Genomic DNA, 26,726 nt, shown 5'->3' with positions numbered 1-26,726 from the left:
TTTGGCAGTGGTGTCTGCAAATGAGTTTCAAGCAAAAACACTTTTGTTGTTCTCCATCCAGATAAACACTGACATTTCCGCCTATTGAATGCCACAGTTTGTGATTCATGATAATTTCTCATGCTTATTAAATCCCACGCAGGGGTGTAGTGTTTCCTCTGGGCTATCTAATCATCTGGTGCAGGGTAGCCCTTGTCTCGTTTGGACATCTATTGGATGAGAGAAAATGTAATGTGCTACATTTTGTAGACCAAGATGAGAAGCAAGTGTTTATATAAAGCTTGTGTTTATGTAATTTCAATTTTGACATAATCTTCATAGAGTTCCTATAACCAGGAGCAAATGTTTTTATTAGTTCCATTCATTCCTGTCTAATAATGAGGTACTATTCAAAAATATTCAGAAATTGGTTTCACTATAGGAATATCTCACTCTAGATAGTATATACAGATCTCTAGTCAGGAGTAAGCAACAGATCAAATTATAATATAGAACATATTATATTCTGTTTAACATGCTATGGTAATAAGATCTAGAACATAATTAGATGCATTTAATCCACAGATCCCACTACATTTTGATCCTGCTATATCAGAAGCTCGAGTGCCATGGATTATCAGCATCTACAGTATAACGTTGCTATGATCATGCATTCATTATAGCTGATTGGATTTCTGCTAAAGACAAATTTCATCCCGTAGGTGCGGTGAAATCTGGAAAATGGAGCGAATTTCAGTCACATGGTTGCGAATGAAAATATATTATTCATGGGTTCACATTTTGTCACAAAACTAGACAAAAGGTCATTAGCAAAGTCCCTAGCATGCCAGTGTGTGGTAATGACGACCAGCTCGGGGTCACAGGCAACAAGCAAGAAGTCACTGATGGATGGAGCAATTAGACAGGCATTAATGCAGGGACACTGCACCCAGAGCCCCGCTTGGTCCAGGGGGAGAGGGAGTGCTCCGTCCCGTCAACCTGGGAACATAGTCGGGGCAGCGTGGGTTTAGGTTGGGTTGTCTGGGCTGCGGAGGATAAAGAACAGACAGGTGTTGGAGGTGTGTGTGTGTGTGTGTGTGTGAGTGTGTGTGTGTGGAGGGGAGGGGGGGGAGTTGTACCTGCTGGACGAGACTTTATTTAAGGTGATAGTAAATGCCAGACCGGCACGAAAAAGGTGCCTAATTAAGCCGCTGAGTGGCTGTGAAGAGAGTTTAGTGGTCATACCATTATATCTTCCCCTTTCACTCCTTCATCTCCTCCTTAGCCAGGGAGCAGACCTGTAATCATTAAGCAAATGTTATGGATGAGTCCTTAGGGAATCCTCTGCTATGTTCAGATGAGCATCAGTCATGTATTGATTGAGTTTGTCTGAAGACGGGAGGCTCCAGCATGTGAGGGGAATATCAAAGCTTTTGGGCCGAACTCCTTGCCCCTGTCTAAACTTTATAATAAGCTGGCTGAAGCGTCTGTGTCATTCAAGGCTTTCAGTCTCATGACGTATCTGCCGTTTTCCTTTCTGTACTGATTGAACCAGTGACATCAGAAAAGGCTCTGACCCTGCGTATAGGCACCTACAGTATTTCTTATAGCAGACACACCTATAGATGAGTGATTTTGAGTACAACTTCTCCACCTGAGGCTCGTATTTTATCCAGCAAGCCAAAGGGCTGAATGAGTGATAGTATATATTTCATGCTTGTCTGTCTCCCTCTAGCTTTCAGGGAGATGGATGTGCACCTAATTAGCATGTGCGTAGGCTGAGCATCATAGTCACTGTTTTATTCTCACTGATTTCTCCTTTACTCACTCTTAAGCTCAGCATGGACAAGTGAAATTTTACATTTTTTTTACAATTGGTTACAAACTTTTCTCAATACTGAGTCCACTTTTTCAAAACTCTTCACACTGTTGTCTGTACCAACACACAGCTTGTTAATTTCACACCCAAAATGCACCAAAACACTGCATACTTGTGTCAAAATCAAATAATTCTACCAAAACGCCAGCACTAGTTTTCTCCAACAGCAACACTTTGTCACTCATAACACAATTACCTAAAAAACACTAACAACAGGTAGCATTACAGTAGATGCGTCATTTTATGGCAATCTTTGATGTAGTAAATCATTTTGTGCTAGTTCTAGTTTTTTGTTGTGTGTATATACTGTATATTTTTTGTTGTTATTGTTACAGTAATTGTATAAGAAATGTGTACATTGTCTTATTTTACTGTAAACAAAGTTCCCATTACAAAATACTGTAAGAATGGTACCTCTTTATAGAATGTACTACAGTATACTACAGGAACAAGTCATAGGAATGCAACAGGAAAACAGGAAAAGCTTCAATGTATTTTTTTTGCCATAAAGTAATTCAAAAATAAACTAGAGTAAATGAAAATTGCTGTAAGGAAAACAAAAGTCAATAGTTTGCTCAAAAAACAAAACATACAAATCATGTTACAGTAGTCCACCCGGTCTCCAATAATTTTCCACTATTTGTCTCCATAGCCATCTTTTTTTAGGATTTTGAATGTATTTCAATGGAATGGGATGGCAAATTGCTGTCCACTTGAATGTATGTTAGGTTTTGAACTTGTAAATTTAAGTTTTGAAAAGAGTATGTAAGCATTTGCAAAATGGGCTGTAGATACACATGGTTTTGCTGGTGGTTGACTTTGAATGAGAAAAGAATTCAAGAATTTTGAAAGCTGTGGTCATTGAATGTCTTTTGTGTTAAACCAATGCATTTTGTGTTAAAGCAAGGCAAGAGTCAGTCGCAGTTTGGTCCGCATAGACTTCTGTTGTGCTACAGTGTGAAGAGTTTTGAAAAAGTGAGTCTAGCATTGAGACATGCTTGTAACCAATTGTAAAAAACTGCAATTACAGTTGCTGACTCATAAAATTCATGTTGAAGAGAAGCAGGATGGTCCCTGGGTGATATGTTTCACATTTTAAGCAGATGCTTGCTTCTCTCTTGAATGGAAAATTTGGAATAAGCTATTGATTAGTTTTGAAATATTGTACAAGAGTGTTTTTACCATTGTACATAAAGTGTTTTCTCTCCTTGTTATGTGTTATGTGTTTCCGGATTGACAGATTTAATGTGATTTAGCATTAGATTTAGACATGGACTGTCAGTCAACTGACAAGCTGAGTGAGTGTGTGTGTGTGTGTGTGTGTGTGTGTGTGTGTGTGTGTGTGTGTGTGTGTGTGTGTGCGTGTGTGTGCATGTGTGTGGGTGTGTGTGGGTGTGTGTGTGCGTGTATGTGTGTGTGTGTGTGTGCGTGTGTGTGTGTACTTGCACGCAACACATCAAACTGGTTTTGTTTTACCTGGCCCCCAACCCTCACTAGCACCCCTAGAGTTGCCATCGGCTGCATGAATCTCCACATCAAAGGAATAATAAGCTCTCCAAAGTGATGGCATGCAATTAATCCTCCTCGGGACGTCAGATCAGCAAACAGGAGCTGAATACCAAATGAAGACGGTTCTCACCGAGAGGTTGAACCTGTTGCCTGTTTTCAAAATCAGACAAGACGTACAAGGTCTCACCGCTGTAAGGCAACGTCTAAGGTCAAGCTGGCTTTAGTGTGTGTGTGTGTGTGTGTGTGTGTGTGTGTGTGTGTGTGTGTGCTTCAGTAGTATTATAGTTTGTAGGACACATTACAATAGTGAAATTAAGAACATTGGAGGAGTTAAGTGTTGGACTAGGCACTGAACATGCAAAATTGGTTGAATTATGTATATTAGTTCCTCTAATTATTATGTATGTAAGAGCAGTACACACAGTACACACACATTCACACATATAGAATTGGTGAGCTTTTTAGAATGCAAATGAACTTGATTAGTTGATATTAAAAATGATCTGGGATAATGAAGAGTTCTGTCATTGTACATCTTCAGTATCTGCTTATTGATGCAAGCCTGGCTCTGGCCAAACTCCCGTCTGATTGATTTAATTATTTCTGCAAACTATTTAGCACAAACCAAGCTGTTCATTAATCTGACTGCCATCAGCATTGATTGTTCAGCGCTGTCGGTGATAGATTTGTTTTTATGTCACTCAATATTTGGGGTTTTTATGCCATAATAATTGCCTGTATAAAGATGGCAGCCTTCTGGTTTGATGTTATTACCTGTCCTTCCATCGTTAATCACTGTTGCCAGTTCAGAAACCACTGAAAATGCTGGATGTGTCGCACTGTTGGATAGATTGGGAGAAGCCTAATGAAGTCAGTCCAGGTTTGGCAGTACCATCGTTATGTTCCTGCTCTACTATAGGAGTTTATCTTTTTCTAATGGGCTTTTGACTCACATGGAACCCAGGCTCATGTAAGTTTACAGGAGAGACATTTTACATGAGAAAAACATTTGATCAAAGTGCAATTTTTTGATTCAATAATCAATAATTTCAACAAATATTCTGACTCACTTTATGTAATATACCATTTTAAAGCTATGAATGTAAAGAGAATCTATGAAAAAATCTCCCACAATGTGCCTGTTTTTCATTGTTGAGTCACAACTGAGTTGCCTTGTTCAAATTCAACGTAATTGAAAGTAAAAGTGAGATTAGAGTTTATATTTGGTGACGCACATTCTTACTTTCATTCCATTTGACACACACTTTGGCCAAGATGAGGCACTTTCCAATGACAATCTTTCCAAAGTTCCCTATTTTGAAGAGAGAACAGGTTGGTTGATCTTTCACTTACTTTCCCGTATCCTTTTGTCCTCTCTTGTCGTACCCGCACTCCATCTTGCTCTTGCAGTCAGTTCCCACTCCTCTCTGAAATAGAGTCCCAGAGCCCCAGAGAGCGGCTGCTGAAGTGACGGCGTGTCATCACTGTCCCATACCAGTGACTCACCGAGGCCTGTGTGCCCCAGCCTGTCACTGGCCTGTCGCTCTCCCTTGCTGGGCCGGTTGGCAGCATGATGTCTCACCACCCCGGTGTCATTAACACTAGCTTCAGAATTCCTGCTTCGCCCGATGAACCGTTGTACAAGAAACATCTCGTACAGGCCGCTCTTTCCCCTTACGCCAGTCCAACAGCTCTTGCTTTATCTAACTCCATTTCTTCAGATTCCTTTCAGCTCTTCAACAGTACAAAGTTGGTGTAAAAACGTGCCACTTTCTCCACTTTCTAATAACGTAGGGTGCCGCCTTCATCCCTGCTCCCCTCACTGGCAGGCTGGAGTGATTTAGTCCGGTGGTTATTTTGGTTTATGGCCCCAGTCTTCGCCTGTGCCAGAAGGGAGAGTAATTACAGATGTCTGAGAAATGGATTTCCTTAAACTGCCTGAAACACTATATAATATCATTAAACAGAGAACTAGTTAGAGTCAGATTTGTGAGCTGTCAGGAACAAGGGGGATGAAGGCGGCGCGTGATAGAGACTTGGAAATGTAACTCAGACCAAACAAAGAAAAGCTTTACGTGGCATGGCAGGTGCCGCGGGAGCATTCAGTCCCTCAATATTGAAAAAAAATATTTGAAGTTGTAATTTGTGTGCTAATAAAAGCCGCAAATGAGGGTATGGGTGGCTGCATTTTTTTTGTGTGGCTGATCTATAATGATGGAGCTCTGCAGAACACAGGAATGACCAATATTCTGCCTTGTTTGAAGAAGTTAGCAGAGGAATTAAGTCCGTTGTACGATTAGTCTGTAACTAAACTTCTTTCTGCCTGTCGAAGTCTCAGTTCCACAGTGAAATAGTACTTTACTGCATCTAAAATAGGTTTGCTGTGAGTAAGAAGCCTTTTGATGATTGTGGCAAAAAATCGATGATTGTCGTTCCTATCAAAGCCATAAAGTCATTAAGAGCTCAAATTACACACAGATTAGTGAGTTTGACCTGCCGTGAGCAATTAAGCCCCTGTAATGAGTTAACATTTGTAAAAGCCACATGACTGAACCCTCAGTCCCCCACTGCAGACTATCCTTATTTGACCTGAAATTCATTATAGATGGGTCTGTTTCCATCACAACCACTCAACATTAAAGGTGAAACTCATTAATCTTTAGTGAGAACCTGCCCCTCTCATTGGAAAAGGGCCTCGGAGCAGACTGATTGTTCACGAGACACCATGGACCTGCGCTTCTTTTGGCCGAAGAAAGAAACAACATAAAAGCTCGCCAGCGAGGACCGACATCAAATTAGGTTTCGTCAGTAACCTTCTGTTTTGACAGAGCCACAGAGAATCAATATCCTATTGGGCTGAAAATTGTAAATGTCGAAAAGTGTTAAAGTAGGAGATCAGATTTGACAGCACTGTTGCTCTGCAAAATCCTGAAGACAGGCTTGTGCTCGTGGATGACTAATCCTTAATAATTGAGCTACAGTCCCATTTGAAATTACTGTAGTGCTTTGAGAATCAAATATTGATTAATGAAACAGCACTGATTTTAAAAGTAAATAAAAGAGTAAAAGAATAAAATAGTTTTAACACTCGGGCGTTTGCTTAAAAAGTTTTGCTGAAACACTGTTGAAACAGATTTTACAGTAATCTGAACTGTTGTTGTCAATTACTGCAACAAACACACACCAACAAATAATATATCTAGTGCTTTTTTCACATCTGAAGTTGAATTTCATTCAACTACAGTGAAAGTCCCGATAATAGCACACTACATTATTATACAAGTACATCCTGACAGAGTGGGGAATGTTAGTTATTCATTGCTCTTCAAAATACATACTAGATGTCACTAGATTCAGAGTGAATGATTCATCATCTCTGGGCTTTATAAATGGCAATAGCTGCAGTTTTTGGTCCTTCATGTCTTTTTGAAGATGAGATCAACTTGTCCTCGCACTAATCTCCTGGGTGGAGACATTTCTTTGGTGATGCATTAGCACAATTTAAAGTGATATTTCACTATGCTGGAACACTTTCATTTTCCTGTACCTCGATTTGAGATCATGAACAGACATCTTCTCCCTGTAGACCCCACAAGTGCTCTGCCTTTCCTGCCTCTGGTATGACTTGCTGCAGATACTAAGGGAAGCTCTTATTGGTGGTTGACTGTTAATGAACTCATATGGGGCTTTATATGCTACAACTGAAATGTAATATCATTTTAAAGTTAAAGGAAAAATCCACCCTAAAACACTTTAAGACTGATAAAAAAAACAGCAATTGGCGATGTACCTTGCATTCCTGGTTCCATTTTGTTGTTTGGTGATGTAGGTATTTTCTTATTCCCGTGGATAACTAGCCAAACTTAGACAATAAACAGCTACAGTGGAGTTTGATAGCAGAAAACTCTATCTAAAACATCAACAGTAAACGTCAGGTTTTAGTGTCAGTCCCTCAGAATCAAAGAGCGAGGGCGTCTTCCTAGAGCCGCCATTTTGCACCAACGTTACATACAGGGAGAAATCCATCGTAGAAGAGGCAGAGAGACCAATTTCTCCACCAACAGTAGCCTCAATAGACCAGAATGCAATGCAGCTGCAAGACATGTTGTGTTTTTGAGAAAGGGGTGACTCACTTTTAGTAACTCTAGCTCTACTGATTTTGCTATTGCTACTGCTACTGCTACTGCTATCACTATTGTTATCACTGGCTTCACTTACACGTAAAACCAACGTCTGGATGCAACAAGTTCACGCCCGTTCTCTGGATGTTGTCAAAAGGCATTCTGGGAAATGTAGGAAATCACTAACTGAAGTAGAAGTAGATGAGACAGATTGAGGGAAAAGGGGTTCACCAAAAGGTAAATTACTTCATCACAAAATAACTCCTGGAATGGTGGTGATAGATAACAGTGTAAGAGTATCTGAGTGTGGAACTGTCCCTTTGAATAAATCAAATACCCATAGTCTCTCTGTCCCTTTTACTTTATCAGTTCTCCTTCAGTCAGGACAGTATCAGAATACTAACCCAGAGTCTGAGTCAATACTACAAAGGTTATCCATCTGATTCTTTCCATAAAGCCTCGATCCATACTGCTGTATGGTGCGCCCTGTTTGAACAGTCGCCCCACTGCTGGCTTTGTTTACCTAATGATTTATTGGATTGAAGCTATTTTTACACTCTAAAATTTAATCCCCCAGTTTTTGATATATAGACTGACAGTGACAGGTTTACAGGTGTTTGGAGGTTTGTACATTTTTACATTTGTAATGTTTGTGAATGTATGTGAATATACCCAACATTTATGCTAATAATAAATGTAATTTATCAAACATGCAACCTTGGACATCCCTGCATCGGTTAGGTCATGGTAGAAAAAAAACAGAGATTGCTGCTCCTGTTATCCTGCAGCGGTGGGAGTTCAGACGGGCGTTGACACACCGCTGGGATTGTGATTGATGGATTCCCCTTTGACTGATTGGGTTGCCGGCTCTTATTGGCAACAGTCTGCCAGTGATGCAGCCTCATGAACACAAACCCACGCCCCAAACTCACAGATTTAGCCAGCCATCACATACTCCCACTCCCACAGTGACAGCCATGCTCATTGCCCTGATATCCTGTTAATATTTCAAGGCACTGATAGCCGAAACTAATTTTCACTCATCTGCTGTTTCCACTCTATTTTTATACCTAATAAAGAGAGAATCCAGGTGTCTGCCTTTCCCTCAGCTGGGCATCTGTTTGTTGCAGCATGTTTGAGGTCAGTAGAGACAGACGAGGCCGGGTGCCACCCCGTTGTCCCCACCCTCTGAAGGGTGGCAGGCCTCCCTTGGTGCTGCCCCATCCTCTGTCAGTCTGACTCATTGACTCATGATGCATAAAACCATCCGTGCAGCAATGTGACTGCATAGAAAAACATAAGACATCTGATTAGAAAGTTGCAGTAAGCCCATGAACCAGCTCCAATGACTTTCCTGTTTGGTTTGGAAACACAATAGAGGTTAGAAAAAATAACAAAAATACCATGGAAGGTCCAACTTCACCTGCCCATCATTAGTATTTATTCTGAAATAGGATCCTGTTTGAATAGCTCTACAATGTCTTCCATTTCTCCTTTCCTTTACATGTAAGAATTGCATTGTTGAAGGCATTGTTGGTTTCCAGTTTCTCTCCTCATTGCTTTCACAAATCTAACTATACAACAATACTAACAATATTGATCCGGTGCTGGAAACGGTCATGTCCAGGTTTCTTTTCCGTGCGCTGTTTCTTAGTTGTAGGTGGAGGATCAGTAGATGTAGATGCTGACAGTTCCTGTGTTACTCATCATTTCCATTAATGTTTTCTTTTTGGATGGTCAGTTGCCACTTCAATATATCTGTCTCCAGTCCAGGTCCAATCATTGCCACCATAGGTGTCCTGCCCCCACCTTTACTTATACGCTCACTTGGAGGCGGCACCACCCTCAACCCCACCGCACGACGCATCAATTGCGCATCATGGCTTTATCAAATTAGCGACAGTTACAACCTATCAGTTGATATTGTTATTCAATACAGTGAATCGAAAGACAATTTTCAACACTTTATCCATTTGTGATACAATTTGCTGATTTCCTATGCCCTCCACCCCCTATTTGGTCTTAGTCCCCCCTTTGGCCCCCTGACTAAAAATTCCTAGAGTCGCCACTGGAGACAGAAAGCTCCTAGAGAGCGGAGTTGAGAGAGGAAGAGCGGTCCACTGTCATATTATTGCCGGTGTCTGACAGAGCTTTGTTTGGAACACCGCTGACCTTTACCTAGGAGAGATTGGCCGATTGGTATTCTCCAGCTGAACCTGGCAACATGCTTCTCTTGGTGCAGAAAGCCAGCGATGATTCACAACCCAAGCAGGCATGGAGCTTTTGCTACACAAAAATCTGTCCCGTTGCTGAGTAAGGCCATCGTGGCTGACACAATTTAAGTACCCAATTTAGCAAAATTGATTGTACTAAGGGAAGGGGGGACGATTCAGCGTGACTGTGTGTTTCCTGGCTGATGCCACCGCTGAAGTCTGGTGAATACAATGAGCCCAATGAGGTGAGGGAAAGCACAGAATGAATGAAGACACTTCACTGTCACGATAGGATACTGACAAAAAATATTCTACCACTATATTGATGTGAACTAACAAGCAATAGTTTTGCAGCAACCTTTTGTTTTAGATTAGACTAATTTTTTTCTTCAAGTGTTATATCACATATGCTCCATCGCCTAGAGTGCTACTGCTAATTAAGAAATGCCTCTGTGTCCACATTGTCCCCAAGTCCACATGGTCAGTCTCTCGATCACTGTCTCTGTAGGAATGACAACTGTCTCTTGATAGCATCATTAAGAGTCTCAGTGTCTCAGTTTCTTGCTTTAGGGCTTCTTCATGTTCACATATCTAACTGATAGCACTGTAGATCACTGGAATAAAACATGTGAGCTCTCTCTTAGTCTTTACTGTAAGTACTGTAACCTTGATATTTTATTGATCAACTCATCATACCACCTCATCCCCCTACTGTTAACTAAGGATCTTTATCTCTCCTCTAAACCTTAAGCCTTTGCCTGGCTGACTTTTTCAAACATTTAACAACATATTTTTAAAAGAAATTCAATTTAGTCTTGATAATCAAACGTAAATACAGTTTCATCATGTAGTTTTAATCACACAGATACCATTCACAATGGGATTCTTGAATGCAGCCCTTGGCTTTTATTCATTTGCATAGATTAATTGTCCTCCCACAGATTAAAAAAGAAAAAAAAAACCTGATGATTTCATTTATACTCCTCACAGTGGAATACCCGGCAGCAATGCATCTACTGCGGTGAAATATGACCCTTCGTTGACACAGAAATAATTTAAAATACTTCCCGAGCAAAATAATGATGTGTCCCTTATGCAAAGCGAGCCTCAATAAAAAAGAGAGACATTTTATGAGGAGTCCTTAGTGTGTACACTGTTGACCATAAAGTACATTTTGTGTAACACAGAGGGATGAAACACTGGAAAGCCTGCAGTCTTGTACACAGCCAAGAGGAATAGCAGTGCTTATCATCTCACAAGTTGTCTATTCAAAGACTTTAAGAAGAACCAGGACCTTGTTCTAGTATGACAAAAGTATGTAAATGAGTAAAAACTGTGATGAGACAAAGGCAAAGGACAAAGCTAGAGAGAGGTGAGAGACAGAGAGACGGGGGGGAGAGAGAGAGAGAGAGAGAGAGAGAGAGAGGGAGAGAGAGAGAGAGAGAGAGCTGCCGTGAATCCGTCTGTTTAACTAAGCCAAAACATTTGTAAATCTGGCACAGAGTGATCTCCTGCCTGCTGCCACAAACTGGGTGAAGTACCATCCACCTGTCAGTCGCTCTGACACCCAGCCTGCTAATATCCCTCAATTTGTCTCCTTCTATGACTATTTTGGGCCGGCCGCTCATTTTCAGATGTTCAAACAGAGGCTTTTTTTTTCCCTCCTCCCTGACACCTCCTCATTGACTCACTGACACATGCTGCTCGTTGACAGACAGATCTTTAGATGAGAGACACGAGGTATCCTGTGAATGAATATGGATGGAGCCCTCCATCTGTCCATCTGCCATTAGGCTCCGCTGACACTGTGGGCTGACAGCGCTCAGCAAGAGGCTGGACAGAATCTGAAAATGAGCTTGATGTGAATATAAGGATGCAATGTTCTCCGGGGTTCAGGGGGAAATACAGTCACCCTCAAAGAATAGTTTCAATCCGACAACCGGCATTTATGTTGTGGTTAAAGAAGAGCGGGGAAGTGTGCAGTTTGGCTCTTGCTCACCAGTATGTCTGCCTTTATTGCTCTGTAATCTACAGAGCAAATATCAGCAGTGAGCTTTCTGTCAGATCTAGGGGAGTGACTGTCAGAATTAACAGATGAGGAGAAAGAGGGGTGTGTGTGCGTGTGTGTGTGTGTGTGTGTGTGTGTGTGTGTGTGCTGCGAAGAGGCGGGCTCAATTCAAAGATTCAGAATTAAGCATTCATTCATTCATTTTCCATACCCAGCGCTTATTTCTATTCAGGGTCACGGGGGAGCTGCAGCCTATCCCAGCATGCATTGGGCAGAAGGCAGGGAAACTCCCCAGACAGGTCGCCAGTTCATTACACAGGCAAATGCACTCATGCTCTCATTCAAACCTATGGGCGATTTAGAGTCTCCAATCCACTTGATTTGCATGTCTTTGGAAACCCACACAAACACTGATGAATCTGAATCAAAGTAGCACTGAAATTCAACAAAATTTAAGCAATTAATTACAATATAACATCCTTTGCTTAATGGAGCCTAGAATAAAATGAAGGAAAATGTAACCATCTGAATTTCTTAAATCTTATCCTAAATCCTTTCTTCCTCAATCATAAATTATCCACAAAACTTGTGAAAGGTTTTGGCTGAACAGGATTTAGAATAATGTGGTATGTTGGCTTGTTAGCTTCTGTGTGTTTGTCCCATACTATTGGACATAGTGTTTGCTAGCATGGTTCCTCTCTTTGTTAGTAGCATGTTTGTTGGTGTATTGATTTCTTAGCATGCTGATATGTTAGCTTAGCTTCTGGTTGTCTGTAGCATGCTAGCTGACATTATTTGCTAGCAGCATGGTTGCTCTGGCTGAAAAGTTGTGAAAAAGAAGTGAAAATTTGCTGGGGTCGAAAATCTATTAAATCTATTAAATATGAATATCTATTTTATGATTAAGGAGTTATCTATTATGATATAGATATCGTAGCCAGAGTGAGTAGTGACACTGTTCTCAGCTCTTGGCATTATTGTTTGCTGATACATTTTGGTGTCTGATGGTCCTGTAGATTTACACGTAGCTTGATGTCCTTTATGGTCACTACTGGTGGGTTTGTACATCATTCTTTAGACATCTGACTCCGGCTTCTGTATGAATGCTCACCCTGGATTACGGCACAAAGGATTGTAATCTCAAATCCTGTGTATTGGTAAATGCAAGTGCACTGCAAACAAGATTAAAAACAGATTTACATACTAAAAAAAGAAAAGATTTACAATAAAAAAGGGATTTTCTGTAATACATAAATTAATTTGTCTTCAGATAGATTTGGCTGCCACCTTATAGGCCTATCTACCATTTGGTAAACATCATAAGGCCATACCCAATTATGTGACCAGAGCAATTCAAACAAATATACCACTGAACATTCCCTGTGGCATTATGAAGACCTTTGACCCTACCAATAAGTTTGCTTTTTTTACTTCCTTTGTACCCATTCATCTTTATTGGAACAACTGGTCATGTTCCTGTATCTATAAGCCCAATAATGACATTTCAGCACCAATTCCTGTTCAGAAAATAACAATCCAAGTTACACAGAGCCACAGTGTGTTCTTGGAAAATTGTGAGGATTACAGCATGGCTCCATTTAGCCATGAAACATGCTCATCTCTCTTTCTCTCCTCTTCATATGTATATTTAATGACAGCCAGATATATCTTGTCCCTTGGGTGACTTTGAAACGTTTCAGAAAGTGTACGGTGCCATGTTAAATCAGATTATATTACCAGATTCTACATCCTCATAAATACATTTAAGATATTCAGAAAAAGAAAAAAAAAAGCTCTGATTCATCCTCTCATCCTAAATTTAGAGGTAAATGAGACCTTTGAAGGAATTAAATTATCATTTAAATGTGAATCAGAGAGGAAATTAAACCACACTGCGCTGCCCGAAAAAGGAGCTGCATGTAGAAAATCACTTGTGTAATTTAATATCTTTATCCAGATTTCTGCTGATGCTTACTGTAGCTCAGATGTGAGTCAGAGAGCATGAAGTAACTGTGTTAGTGATGGACTAACAGCATGAAAGTGTCAGGAAATCGGCATAGGTTATTGATTGGCATCTCTTCCAAATATGTTTTGAGCTTGAACTATAGACACATTCACCCAAGCAAGACATAATAAGACATAACCCTTGCTGCTCAACACAGTGATGAGCACCTCCATAGACTTTCTGTAACAGAGAGAAATGTGAACTATCCTTAGATGATGCTGTTTGTTGCTTGTGTTGCCAACTTGCCATCAGGCAATTATTATGCCTAGCGGAGTGTGCCGGGGGGCTGAATGGCTAAACATCAGTAGTAACCGTCAGTTTCAGGAGAGAGAAGAAGAGAAAAAGTAGAGTCCACACAGATTATGCTCCCATGGTGATATTTTCATTACCACAAACCTCTTCATCAGAAATGAAAAAAAAAAAAAAACATACTGGAGAAAACATCAGAGTTGGTGGTAATAAATTTACACCAGGGGAGTAAATTCTGCGTCTGCCCACTCAACTTTCTATTTCATATTCTCTCTGATGATGCTGATTGCAAACGGCTGATGAAACTACTAAGTGTGCGACTACCCATCGTTCATTGTAATTGTAACTTTTACTCCTCGCTGACTTTTTCAGAAGTTTGAGTCACGTGTGTGTGTCTAACGTCGACGGCACAGGGAACAGGGTCTTGGGGTTGAGACAGACGAGGAAAAGCAGCAACTCTTAGGAAATAATTATCTCTCTCATCCTCTAGCAGCCTCCTCTGGGAAATCTAGCTGTGATGGCTGCCAGTTTGCTGTACGGCTGTCTCTAAACCAAAGGCTTTGTTTTCCCCTCTGTGAGCGGAGTTGTTGACAAAGCTTCCGACTATTTACAGCAACACTTTCTCCACCTCTCTCATACCCAGAATTGCTTGGAAAAATATGTCTGGCAGCTTACCATTTGAAGCCTAGCAATATGGCATATTCTCTTGTGATAGCTTACAGACTGGAACGACTGCACAAAATCAACCATTACAACACTTTACTTCAATGAGAAAAGTGTGTCGGTGCAAACTTCTAAAGAAATCAGTCCCACCAGGATTTCGCTGAGTTTTTTTGTGATTATTGCGGACAAAAATGCTTGATTTTGCAGCGGCTTTTCTCAAAAATTGCGATACAATTTGCGAAGGTTTATGTGCTCTTTTTGCGGTAGAATTGCGGGAATTGGGAAAAATTGCAAGCAAAGGGAAAAAAATGTGAAAAAAAAAGCGCTGCGCGCTGCGATGACATGACTTGCCACGACACGAAATGCGACAATAGGTCCAAATCACAAGCGGTCTGTTGATTTGGCCATTTCATGCGGAAAAGTTGCGGCAATTTTGCAAAACTGCAAGCTCTCACAAATATTGTGGAGATTTCTTGAATTTGTGTTAATTATTGCAATCACAAAATCGCAATTTCCTGGAGGGACTGAGAAATAACACAGTCCTTTCCATCTTAAGCATCTTGAAACAGTTTTGCAGCAGACCATTAAAGGGGCAAGTAAGATTTTTACTCCCCCCATAGCACAAAATGACATAATATATCTGTGACTGAACGATTATTCCCTCCTGCTCCACTTGACCTTAATTGGTCAGACTCAAAATTCACATTGAAAGCAAATAGCAGAGCAATGGCGTTTATTCTGACATATTATCTTACTCATTTATGCTCCCAACATGGGGATTACTGCTGAAAAATGTCAACTAATAAAAAAACTACCTACAATGGCTTTAATGCACCTTTAAAGGAGGAAGAGGGGGAGGAGGGGGAAGGAGAGGGATGACTAGGCCCGGGCTCTGAATCTTCATCTTGGGTTGGACAGGTGACCCTCCCTCCGCTGGCGCCTGGAAGAAAGGTCTTGATGTCCGTGGTGACATCATTCTGCAGAGGGATGGAGGTTTTTAGAGAGCGATTGCATAGTCAGAGATGACGACTATGGAGCATAAAAGCCTGTGATGAAGAAGGAGTATGGACGAAGAAGGAAATGACACTGGATAGTTGGGATGGGCGCAGTGTGAAAAGGTAGAAATAGACAGTAAAAAGCAGCTTTACGTAGGCGAACCAGTGTAAAGTAGAGCGGGGAGAAAGAGGGAATCGTTCTCTTCATTCCATCTTTTTGTGTTTTTTCTCATTGAATGTTACAGTGCCGTCAGAAATGTACATACAAGGGGAAAACAGACCTATCGATTCTGTCCAATGACACAGCCACAACATAAGTGTCAGAATTAAATGGGAGAAATTAAATAATGGTGAGATGCTGTCACATAAAAAAGATAAAGAACTTTCAATGGCTTTTTTTCTCCAGAGGTGAAGTAACATTAACAACACAAGTTTGTGAGCGTGTGCGTATAATGGATGATTAAGAGAGAAGAAATTGAGAAAGCCTCAATGAAGAGCAAAGTCTAATGAAAACGTAATGGAATGGACAAGGGCAACAAAATGCATCATGGACGCAACACCCTATCGCTTTTACATTTGAATGTATTCAGTTGTGGTGCGTTTCAAAATGGAAGATTTCTGACAAAGTCAAGGATGAGTGGGCTGCATTTCTTTCATTTGCTGTACGTTTCCGTGGGAACGCAGACAATACCGAGAAATCCTTGGCAACCAGATTGGTTTTGTTAGCAGCACATTTCCAAGTACTTCTCTTCTACTGCCTTGTAAAGACAAGGTCGTTCCATCTCTAGATTTGACTCAAATCAATACAAGTTGATAATTTATAACTTATAACTTTTCATAATGTATGTTTGTGTTTTACGTATTTAAACTGTGACAGAGATTCTGGAGAGATTAATTGCTTAGCCACCATGAGTATAACAGTACAGACTCATATCAGTAAAGCATATTACTGCACAGATGCATCTATTAACACATTCAGTAACCTAAAACCTAGTAGCACTGCAGGTTTTATTCTCCACAAAGTAATACAAAACTGTATTGCAATGTTTATGGAGAGTTTGCGTCTCTGATTATCTTATTCTACGGTAAAACTTTATTGCTGACCATCAATTTCCAACAATTGGTCATCACAGGTTTGGTTTATAGCACAGCTCTGAGACCTGCTGGCTTCCCAAAAGGTCCATTCTATGCCTTAATAACAATATAATCATTAGTACATTATCTGGGCATTTAGTGCAGCTTGAAATTTCCCCATGTTGCTATTTTAAAGTTGACAATAGTTAATTATGTCATCTGAAATTCAACAGCCATTGCACCATTTTATCATTTTATCATGAATTCTGTCCATTGCTTTATCCTGAGCCTAATTCTTTGGATTTTTATTTCTTCAAGAATTTTAATGCCTATACCCAGCAAATTATGGACAGTCAAAAAAGTCAAAAAGAAGTAAACAGCAAATGAATAGGAGTGAAAGAAACTATCATAACTATTCTGTCAGAGTTTGACTTACTGATGGAAAATATGTTTTTGGAACTTTCATTTCTTTTTAAAATACCACACTGACACTTTCCTCCTCTGCCATAAGGCAATTCATCACACTAAATCAAAATACTCCTGTTTCTCATCCTGTGTAACTTTAGTCAGGAAAGAAAAAAAGAGATGGACAGATAAGAGATGGTGGTGTGGTGTGGTGTGTGTGAGCGTCAGAGAGAGAGAGAGAGAGAGGGAGGGAGGGAGAGAGCGAGCAAGCATGACAAGATAATGTGTAAATGATCCTGCAGGAGTCTCACTCTGGCTTCATTAGCTGTGCTGTGCGCTGTGCTGCAGTGGCAGTAACTCATCCTCATCTGCCTCATTGACAGCCACAGACACCCCCCACCCTCCTCCCCCTCTCCCCCCTCCCCCCCAGGAGACCACAGACTCATTAGAGAGCCCCCCCCCCCAATGGGAGAGGGAGGTGAAGGGGTATGTCACAGGGAAGAGCTGCTTTGTGCGTCCGTGATTCATAGGGATTGAGGAAAATATTATCTATTAGCAAATTATCTCAGGATCAGCCTCTGTCGTTGGATAGTGCCAGGTGTCCTTGACAGTCTGGTTTCTTTGTCTACCAACTATGATTAATCAAAACTATCTTATATTTTAGATTCTTTAAAGTAGTCATCCTTTGCCTTAATGGAAAGGCAAAGGCTTTGGAAAGAAATTCACACATTGGCATCAACTTCACTATTTATATTTGTTTAAAAAAACGAATTTTAAGCATAAGCCTTTAGATCAAAATGGCTTTAAGAGAATGAAAAACATAGTACATTCAGTCAGGTGTGTCCAAACTTTTGACTGGTAGTGTACAAGCAAAACACAATACTCTCATGAAAACCGCTTCCTCCACATTTGTATTGAAAGACATGAAATTCTGCGATACATTCTAAAACAGTATAAAATGTGTAAAAAGAAATAATTAAAAGCAATACTTTGATCATCATCAAGACAGACGTGCCAAATAATGCGCATTACTCAGAGGGGAATTAAAACTCGAGTGTTTATCTGATCGCAACATGGCTCCACAGAAATGCACTTTCATCTCTCCAACAGCATCATCAGGCCTGTGATTCACTGCCTCCAAAATATACTAAGACCCAGAAAAAGAAATCAAAGGTCCCGCATGCATAGAGAAGAGCAGATCAAAGGCAATGGGATAGGAGAATATTCCAGCTGCCTAAACTTTATAAATACAAATTGAGATATTGATGTGACAAGTGTTGACAAGTGGCTGTTAAAGAGCATCCGTCAGTCCGCAGTGGGAGGAAAGCGACAGGGAGGAGGAGAGGGTTTCCCAGCCGAGGGGAACGCTGGCGTGTCTGTGGGCTTGTCTGTGCAGCTGCCTGCGGTCTCGCCTTTAGCGACGTCTGTGGGATCGTCTGTGGGTGTTACAGTGAAATAGCTCGTGTGCTGAAACTTGAGCACTTCATTGCCCCAGCTGGTCCATCCTGGCTGCAGGCTTCGGGCGAACAGCTCCAAGCACTCGGCTCCGGCTCCGACGTACGGCTTCAACACCTCTGTGAAAAGGAGAAAAGAAGGAAGAAGAAGGACAAAGGAGATGGCAGATTCAATGGAATGTTTTGATCCATCGAAAATCAAAGTCGGGTTTCAAGATTACTGAACTGCATCTTTCTGCATATTTCTTCTTTTTTTGTTTTAAAGATAATTTTTGGGGCATTTTTGCTGTTATTTGAGAGGTGAAAGTGGATAGAGACGGGAAAGATTGGGAAAGAGAGAGGGGGATGACATGCGACAAAGGTCCTATAGGCCAGATTCGAACCCAGGACTTAGACCACTGAGCCTCCAGGACACGGTGCATTTGTTTCTTTTGGAGGCGCTCGGCTTGCCGCTCCGTAATAGGCAGAGGATAGCGTTGGAATCGGCCCAGCTCCTTACCACAGCGCAGGTTTGCGTGGGTGGAGACTGGCACTGACCTTGAGTCTGTGAGCGATGACATTCCAGGAGCCGTACACCTGACAGATACGTTTCACTCCCTCTCTGCCCCTGCGTCGGTCTGTCTGCTGTTCTGCATGCTCAAACCACCCTCACACTCAACTCAGCCAACACTCAGGGAGTTAATGAGCTCAAAAACCTGAGTCGCCCCCCCCCCACCCCTCCATCCCCCATCCCCTCCATCCCCCATCCCCAAGCCGATCCAACCTACACACCGTGGTCTCCTCCCTCTCATTCTCTCTTTCTACGCACGTCAGCGAGACAGAGGCAGAGAGTGGAAAGGCCAAACATGCACCTCTCCGACTAACAGAGCTCCAAATGGTGACTCAGCTCTCAAAGTTGAACAGAGAATAAAAGGTCTAATTATCCTCTTAACTCTCTGAGAGGGGACAACGTATGAAGCTTTTGCCAAGAAAGGCCAGAAGAGAAGGAAGGTGTTAAATTACCACTCTCTTACCAAATAGCTGTCATTCAGATAGTGTTGCCTCACATTCCCCTTTAAAATTGATCTCTTAAAATGATCCTGGGTTAGCCAGGTGAGAAAACTGATTATGTTGTACAGGACTGCCTCATTACTTCAATTACAGTGAGGATCACTTAAAGTAATTACACCACTTTCCCTTGATTCACTGCCCAGCTAGTTCTTGTACTTCTGGCTATATTCATTTTGGATAACATATCAGCAATGGAACGCAGCAACGTGGTGTTTATCATTATTAGCATATTTTTAGAGCACTTCATAGCACAGAGACTGTTCTCCTGAGAGTGACCAATGACCTTTTAGCAACAGATGCCATGGAATGTTCCAATTTAATTCTTTTAGATCTCAGTTCAGCCTTTAATACCGTTTTAATACCCGTTTTAATACCTTATTAGATCGCTTGAGGAACTGGGTTACTCGGGGACACAGCGCATCACTTGTTCAACTCCTATCTTTCCAGTAGAACGTTTTCAATCAACAACGGCAACTCATTTTCATCCTCAGCAGACAATACATGTGGGGTTCCACAGGGTTCAATTTTGGGCCCCATCTTAGTCTCAATTTACATGCTTCCACATAGACGTATTATCCGCAAAGATAACATGAATGTCCACAGTTATGCCGACGATACACAGTTATATCTGCCTATAAAACCAAATGACACTAATCGTGCTGGATGTTGCAGAATTTTCTACAACTAAATCCAACCAAATAAGAAATAGTCCTTTTCAGCCTATTCAACTCCATTAAATTGATTCATCATGAATTAGGTACTCGACTTTACCGATGTAAAAACAGTAGCAAGAGACTTGGATATAATTTTGACACTAATTTGAACTTTGCGAGGCAGGTTAAGAGATCTGTTTCTTTCAACTGAAGAATATTTCCAAAATTAAAGCGTTGTTATGCTTTAATGATGTGGGAACAGTCATCTGTGCCTTTATCTCTTCTCACTTAGACTACAGCAACTCACTGTATTCCTGCTTCTGTCAAATGTCCCTCTCATCTTCAACTACAAAACGCAGCAGCCAGGATCATTTCTGGAACAAAAACATTACACCACCCCAATTTTAGCATCTTTACCCTGGTTACCTTAGTTTCTCAATTCATTTTAAGTTTTTACTGATCACTTTTAAGGCATGGAGGGGTCTGGCACCAATTATATCACTCATTTAAGCTCATATGATCTGGATTGGAACCTGAGGTGCTCGGGCAGGTTCTACTGGCTGTTCCAAAATGTAGATTAAAAACAAAAGGCGATCAGACCTTTGCCATCAGGGCTCCTAGACTTTGGAACGACCTCAGGATCTTTTGAATCACTTCTTTGTAGACTTGAGTTTATGTAATAATCTTTTAGCAATTGTTTTTGACACCCTTTTAATAATTTGGGTGCTGCTATTTTTATTTCTTACCTTGTTTGTTGCTTTTGCTGTTGATTTTACATTTTTTTTATCCTTTGAAAAGTTCTTTCTGCATTTTGACAAGTGATAAAGTGAAAAGGTGATATTTGATGAATAAAGAATATTATTATAGTTGTTGCAAATTAACCAATCACACTGATAAATAGACCATATTCACAAATCCATTCCCCAGTCAAAAGCAATGCAACCCACACAACTGGCAGCATGCCTGTGCATGAGACGGGTACTGTAAGGAAAAACCACTTAACCACTAATTACAACACCAAGTTGGGAAGGCGATTCATCTTTAACAATTTTGAAAGTTCTGGGGGTCCCTAATTAATAAAAGCCAAACATCGGGTCATTCGCATTCAGAGAAGCATGAACACTTTTTTTCTGCAGTTAGGCCATCTGGCAAGGATGTGTTGTGTCTGTAAGGGAGTAGTGGTGTCCCTCGTCTCCTCCATAGCAACCACGAATGTCACTGTGAGGATCCCCATCTGAGAGGGGAGCAGATCTGGGTCAGGGGTTCTTTACGCCCGGGCTCAAAGGTTGTGGCATCGCGGCATCAAGGCCGCCCACTGGCTCTAACAGGCCTGGCATGCTCAACAAGCATACAAAGTCCAGCAGGTGTCTTAGAGGGATGAAAACTAGTAATGAGAGTAAGTGAGAGCTTCAGATTGTTTAATGCCAGTGGTCTGGGGACATATTTACATTTCAAGCTGTTGCATAATCGTTGCATAAACTGCAGGAGTGAGCAAAAGACAGGACAATTCATCCTTCATTCCCCTAGGTGTTATCATCTCAGATTGTTAAATAAATTGTTACTTTGTGTTGGAATTCTGTTTTTATTTTGGTGGCATCTCACTCAGTAGCATCTCTGCGTGAGTTGGGTCCAGTCCTTCTGACATTTTGGGACATGTTTCAAATTATAAATATTACACTCACAGATTACAATGACACCCACTGCCAACAAAGCTCTCTCATCTCTGCTGGAGTAAAAGTGGGTATAGCAACAGGGGTTGAAAAAGATAGGATGCAACTAAAGTGCACCAGTTACACTGTAGAGGAACAGATTGCCTGACAGTGATTTGGCCTGGAGGCTGCTCATACTGTACATTTAGTAGCACACATTTATTTAAGGATACAGTGAAAAACTACATCAAATTCAGCCATGGCTCTATGGTTTTATGGTGAAAAAAAGCCGCTGTTACAGTTTGCATTGGTGATTAGCACAAGTGAGTCCCTGCATATTGTGCAGCCAAGTGAATCCAGGAAAGATGGATTAAGAGCTATGAAAAGAGTCCACAATTGCAAAAAAAGGCAACTGCATCATGGAGTAAACAAACCAGTTCTGATCAAACTTGCAGAGAGGCTTTGCCATGGACAGAGAATCACACATATAGATTCAATACAGCTTAATCTTTATTAACCTGCTTTATCTCTATGTCGTATCACCCCTCTGCAATGGCATCATTGTGACTTAAATTAATTAATTTTAACAATATCCAGCTATTTCCATGAAGTGGGACCTTTTCTGTGTCGCTGAAAGGGCACTAAAACATTTTCCTGCCATGTTTTGCTCTCCATACAGCACAATAAATCGCTTTCCCCTGAGGAGGGGGGAGATGACGTCAAGCCTCTCCTATTCATAGTCTCTCTGCATATTCATTGTCAAGGTCTCACATTGATTCTAAGCAGCAGAGTCCTTACTGGAGCCAAATCTCACTGAAACCACATTCAATGAAAATAGGAGAAAATTTATATCTGAGCAGCAGAAGTTCACAATCTGTCAATTAAAATCTGTCAGGGGTTATGGATGGAAGTCTTTGAGTTATTATTATTGCAGCTCAAAATAGTACATTTTAAATTGCAATCATGATAAGTTTAAGAACTAAATCAAAGTTGGAAACTTTTGCTTTTAAAGAGAAAGTGTGTGATAGGAGGCTGTAGTAGGATTTGGACCATGTCAGTGACGCTGCACTGCAAGATAGCATTATTAATGTTGCTGCATTGCCCTCTAGTGGTTAAAATTGACATATATTACAGGGTTTCCTATCCAAAAAAGTGGTGGAAATATTTACCTGAGAGTGAGGGCTTATGGGAGTGGAGAGCTGACGGGACGCTGACAATCACACGCTGATCCTCCACAGGCATCTCTGTCGTCTCTGTCGTCTCTGAAGAGCTGAAAGAGGTTGAACAAGCCAGGGAATAAATAGAATTTGACTATATTAAATTAATAAGGTTACAGCGTAAAACAACATTATCAAAAATCACATTCTGATTAGTCAAAACAAATATTATAAATCTATTTTCACACCTCGGGGAGTCCTTTTCACAGCAACGATATCGTCCAAGAACCAGCACTTCATAAGGCTTCTTGTGCTGAGAATCCAGCGGAAACACAAACTGTCCAGACTTGGTGACCTGAGGGAACAAGAGCACAGCGCAGCACGTCTGGAACGAGACCAAAGGTGTGACACGTCCGCGCTTAAGAGCTTTGTCAGCTCGAGGTTTTCCGTACCTTGACCCAGAACCATTCGGCCAGGACCTCTACGCCCCAGTGTGGATACAGCTCGTCACGGACAAAACGCAGATGGCTGGGCCGGTTTGTAACCCAGGTGACCACCAAGCAGCCTGGGGACGCCAGCAGGGGTATGGGGAGACGCTTCAGCTGGGAGGAGGGCAGAGAACTGTATCTTTATGAAAACAAAAAAGCAGAGAAACATGACCTTATCACAACAATGTTGGAGTATCAAGACTTTCAAATGCAACAATCTTGCCCTTCCCTCCCATTTTACACCTCTAAAAGGTGTGAATAACCATTTACCTGCGACTCCTTTTCAGAGACTTGTTTTCCCACGGTGGATCCATAACTATCAGCTCAAATTTCCTTCCATCTGTGCGGAAAAAGAAGCAGCGTTTATCGAATTCAATCTCAGGCTGGGAAACAACACAACTGCCATGCTGCCTCTCACTTTAGATGAACGTGAGCAAGTCAGAGAAATCCAAGAAATGCATCTGCAAGTCATACTGTAGTTATAGCATGGAAAGTGCAGCAGGGGTTATACCGCAGAGTTGGTCATGTTTTGGCCATAGTGGTCATTTTTCTTTTCAACAGTTTCACCGCTTTCTCATTTTGTGCAAGTGAAGTTACCACAAGAATGCAGCTGTAATCTGAAGTGCAATGCATTGGTTAAAATACACAAACATGTTTTACATCTATTCCAGATGGCCGAAATCTGTTTTACTCAAGTTCGGTTAGCTGCAGTTTATGTTACTTTCTGACAAAAGTTCAGATACTCATTACCTTTAAAGCCCTGACAAGAAGCACTTTTTAAAATGTACTCACAGTGGACTAGCGGTTGTATTCTGTTGAAATCAGAGAGCAGGAAGGCCGCATGTGGCGGTATGACATAGTTCTCTCCCATCAGCGTAGCCACCAAGGCCCAGTCTGCGCTGTTCTCTGTTATCCGAGAGAACAAGTCCAGATGTGCAGTGCAGCCGTCTTCAGCACCCAAGAACTGAACTGGATCCTCCTGGTCTCCATCAGCCACTAGAGGAAGCTCTTTAGCCATTTCACACAGAGCGGCAAGGCGGCACTCCTGGGTAGGAAGAGGCTCTCCCACTGGGTCTGTCACACTGTTCAGATATCCATGAGATCTGACAGCATCCACCAAGGACTTGGTTCCCTCCAGAATGACAGACCTGATCTGTATCAATACACATTAGAGAAATCATTTTAATATGTCAGGTTGATGTGCTAAACCAGACTGGATAGCTGCTATCTATGTGAAATTATGGGAGATTTTCTAATTGGACCCATGTGTCCAAAATCTTGTCAATAATTAACTCAATATAGCAACAGTAGAGAGTCTCTTGGTAAGTATGGAAAGAGATTAGATGAACACAATCTAAAATGAAATGCAATGACTTGAAACCGAATGTGATTATTATTGATTGAATTTAACTTTTAACTTTCACGTTCAGTTTCCCAGTTCAGATTCATTTTTCTTAATTGGGGTTGTGCTCAATATGAGTATGACAAAGTCAACTTTATGCAATTCTGATACAATCTCTGCTGGCACTATTCTCTTTCCATAAAAAAGTGTGTTGGCAGCTGAGACTGAAATATAAAGAGTGAGATTGAACCTACCTTCTCGTGGTAAACCTGTGAATCAATTTCCCCTTGGTTGAGATCACTGTGTTTTCGTTTCCTTTTCTGGTGATATTTAAATTAGAAACACTGGTTAATGGGAAGCACAGCTGCAAAGTGCAACAAGGTAAACAATGTTTTTTTTATGCTCTGGTCGGTCTACACTGATAAAGTCAGTCTAGTGAAGGACCAGCAGTTGTCGCTATTGTGCACATTTGTGCATACAGCTGCCTCTGGAGTAAGTTTACCTTTGGAGGTTTACAGATCACGTCCGTTTTTTGCAGCATGTCCGTGTTTCCTCCATCCGCAGCACTACCGCACTTTACACTAAAATGACTTTTTAATATCTGAAAACACTGCCGTTTGAAACAACACTTAAAATGTGACTTTCGATTCTCTCTCCATCGAATGCATCGCGAATGACCCTGATCAATAAGTGAACATGCATCCAAAACCCACCCACTCGTGTTCTGAAACACGACGGACATTGTGAAACCTGTGGGCCTTGCTTGGGACCGGTCAATTGTACAACGTTTCATAACATATGGATTCCCTCAACAACCTCGTCACAGCGGTTGAAGAGCAGTGCTGTGCATCAACTTCCAGGTTCGCGGAAGCAGCTGAAGTTCGGCCGTAACGACCTTCCGTAGCTCCGTAGAAATGAGAAGCAAAAATGTAAACATTCTTGACGACACAGGAAACACGTTGCAGACGAGCTGCTCGGTAGATGCAAGGAGGTTCTATAGGGTAGATGTGTTACGCTCAAGGAGATTCTGTTACACTCGCTCGAATTACCAAAAAACAAGACTTCCGGTTTGGCCGTTTAGCCTTCAAAATAAAAGCGCAACATTTTACACACGTACAGTAGAAATACTGTTTTAAACCAATTACTTTGTATTCAATCGTTAAATACAATAAGTGAGCACCCAGATTAATATTTGATGTCATAATAATAATGAAAACTGCCATAATATGCCGCAAATCCAAGATTGTCAAGTCGATACGTGTGTCCTTGTGGAGAATGATCTTCCCAAATTGTCTTGGACAAGCATGAGTCTTATAGCCTACTGTAAATAAATCTGCCCCCAGAGCAGGCATGAGTCTTATAGCCTACTGTAAATAAATCTGCCCCCAGAGCAGGCATGAGTATTATAGCCTACTGTAAATAAATCTGCCCCCAGAGCAAGCATGAGTATTATAGCCTACTGTAAATAAATCTGCCCCCAGAACAACATGAGTCTTATAGCCTACTGTAAATAAATCTGTTATTATATTATATGACTTTTCTTTAACAGCTTGGACCTAAATGTTAGTGTGTAGTGAAAGTATACGTCTACTACAGGAGTGTTTTGACATAGAGCTGTGCTGTTACAATGCAAGGCAAACTGTACAGTGTCCACTTTATTCTACAGATGTCACAGTATTACAGTATGGCTGACTTTGAGGGTCTGTCATGATTTCCCTTAAACAGCTTGGACCTAAATGTTAGTGTTTAGTGAAAGTACAGGTCTGAGTGTTTTGACAGAGAATTTGTGCTGTTACAATGAAAGGTGACCTGTGTAGTGTTTAATCTGTGTTG

The 26,726-nt window shown here is 41.2% G+C and overlaps 1 protein-coding gene across 1 annotated transcript; it reads right to left on the bottom strand.

The window, feature by feature from the left end:
• Nucleotides 1-17,878: 17,878 nt before the first annotated feature.
• On the bottom strand, nt 17,879-25,647 carry mettl4 (methyltransferase 4, N6-adenosine). The gene is made up of 8 exons (XM_071921525.2): nt 25,396-25,647; nt 25,148-25,213; nt 24,344-24,704; nt 23,822-23,891; nt 23,516-23,690; nt 23,312-23,418; nt 23,076-23,176; nt 17,879-18,674 (listed from the first exon to the last, which is right to left on the bottom strand). The coding sequence occupies exons 1-8, from the start codon at nt 25,633-25,635 to the stop codon at nt 18,406-18,408; spliced, it is 1,389 nt and encodes a 462-aa protein (XP_071777626.2). The 5' UTR covers nt 25,636-25,647; the 3' UTR covers nt 17,879-18,405.
• Between the last annotated feature and the right edge of the window lie 1,079 nt (nt 25,648-26,726).

The sequence above is a fragment of the Centroberyx gerrardi genome, chromosome 22 (genome assembly GCF_048128805.1).
Source record: "Centroberyx gerrardi isolate f3 chromosome 22, fCenGer3.hap1.cur.20231027, whole genome shotgun sequence".
NCBI lineage: Eukaryota > Metazoa > Chordata > Actinopteri > Beryciformes > Berycidae > Centroberyx > Centroberyx gerrardi.
Note: the sequence above shows the minus strand (reverse complement) of the source record. Positions and strands in the feature narration are given on the sequence as shown.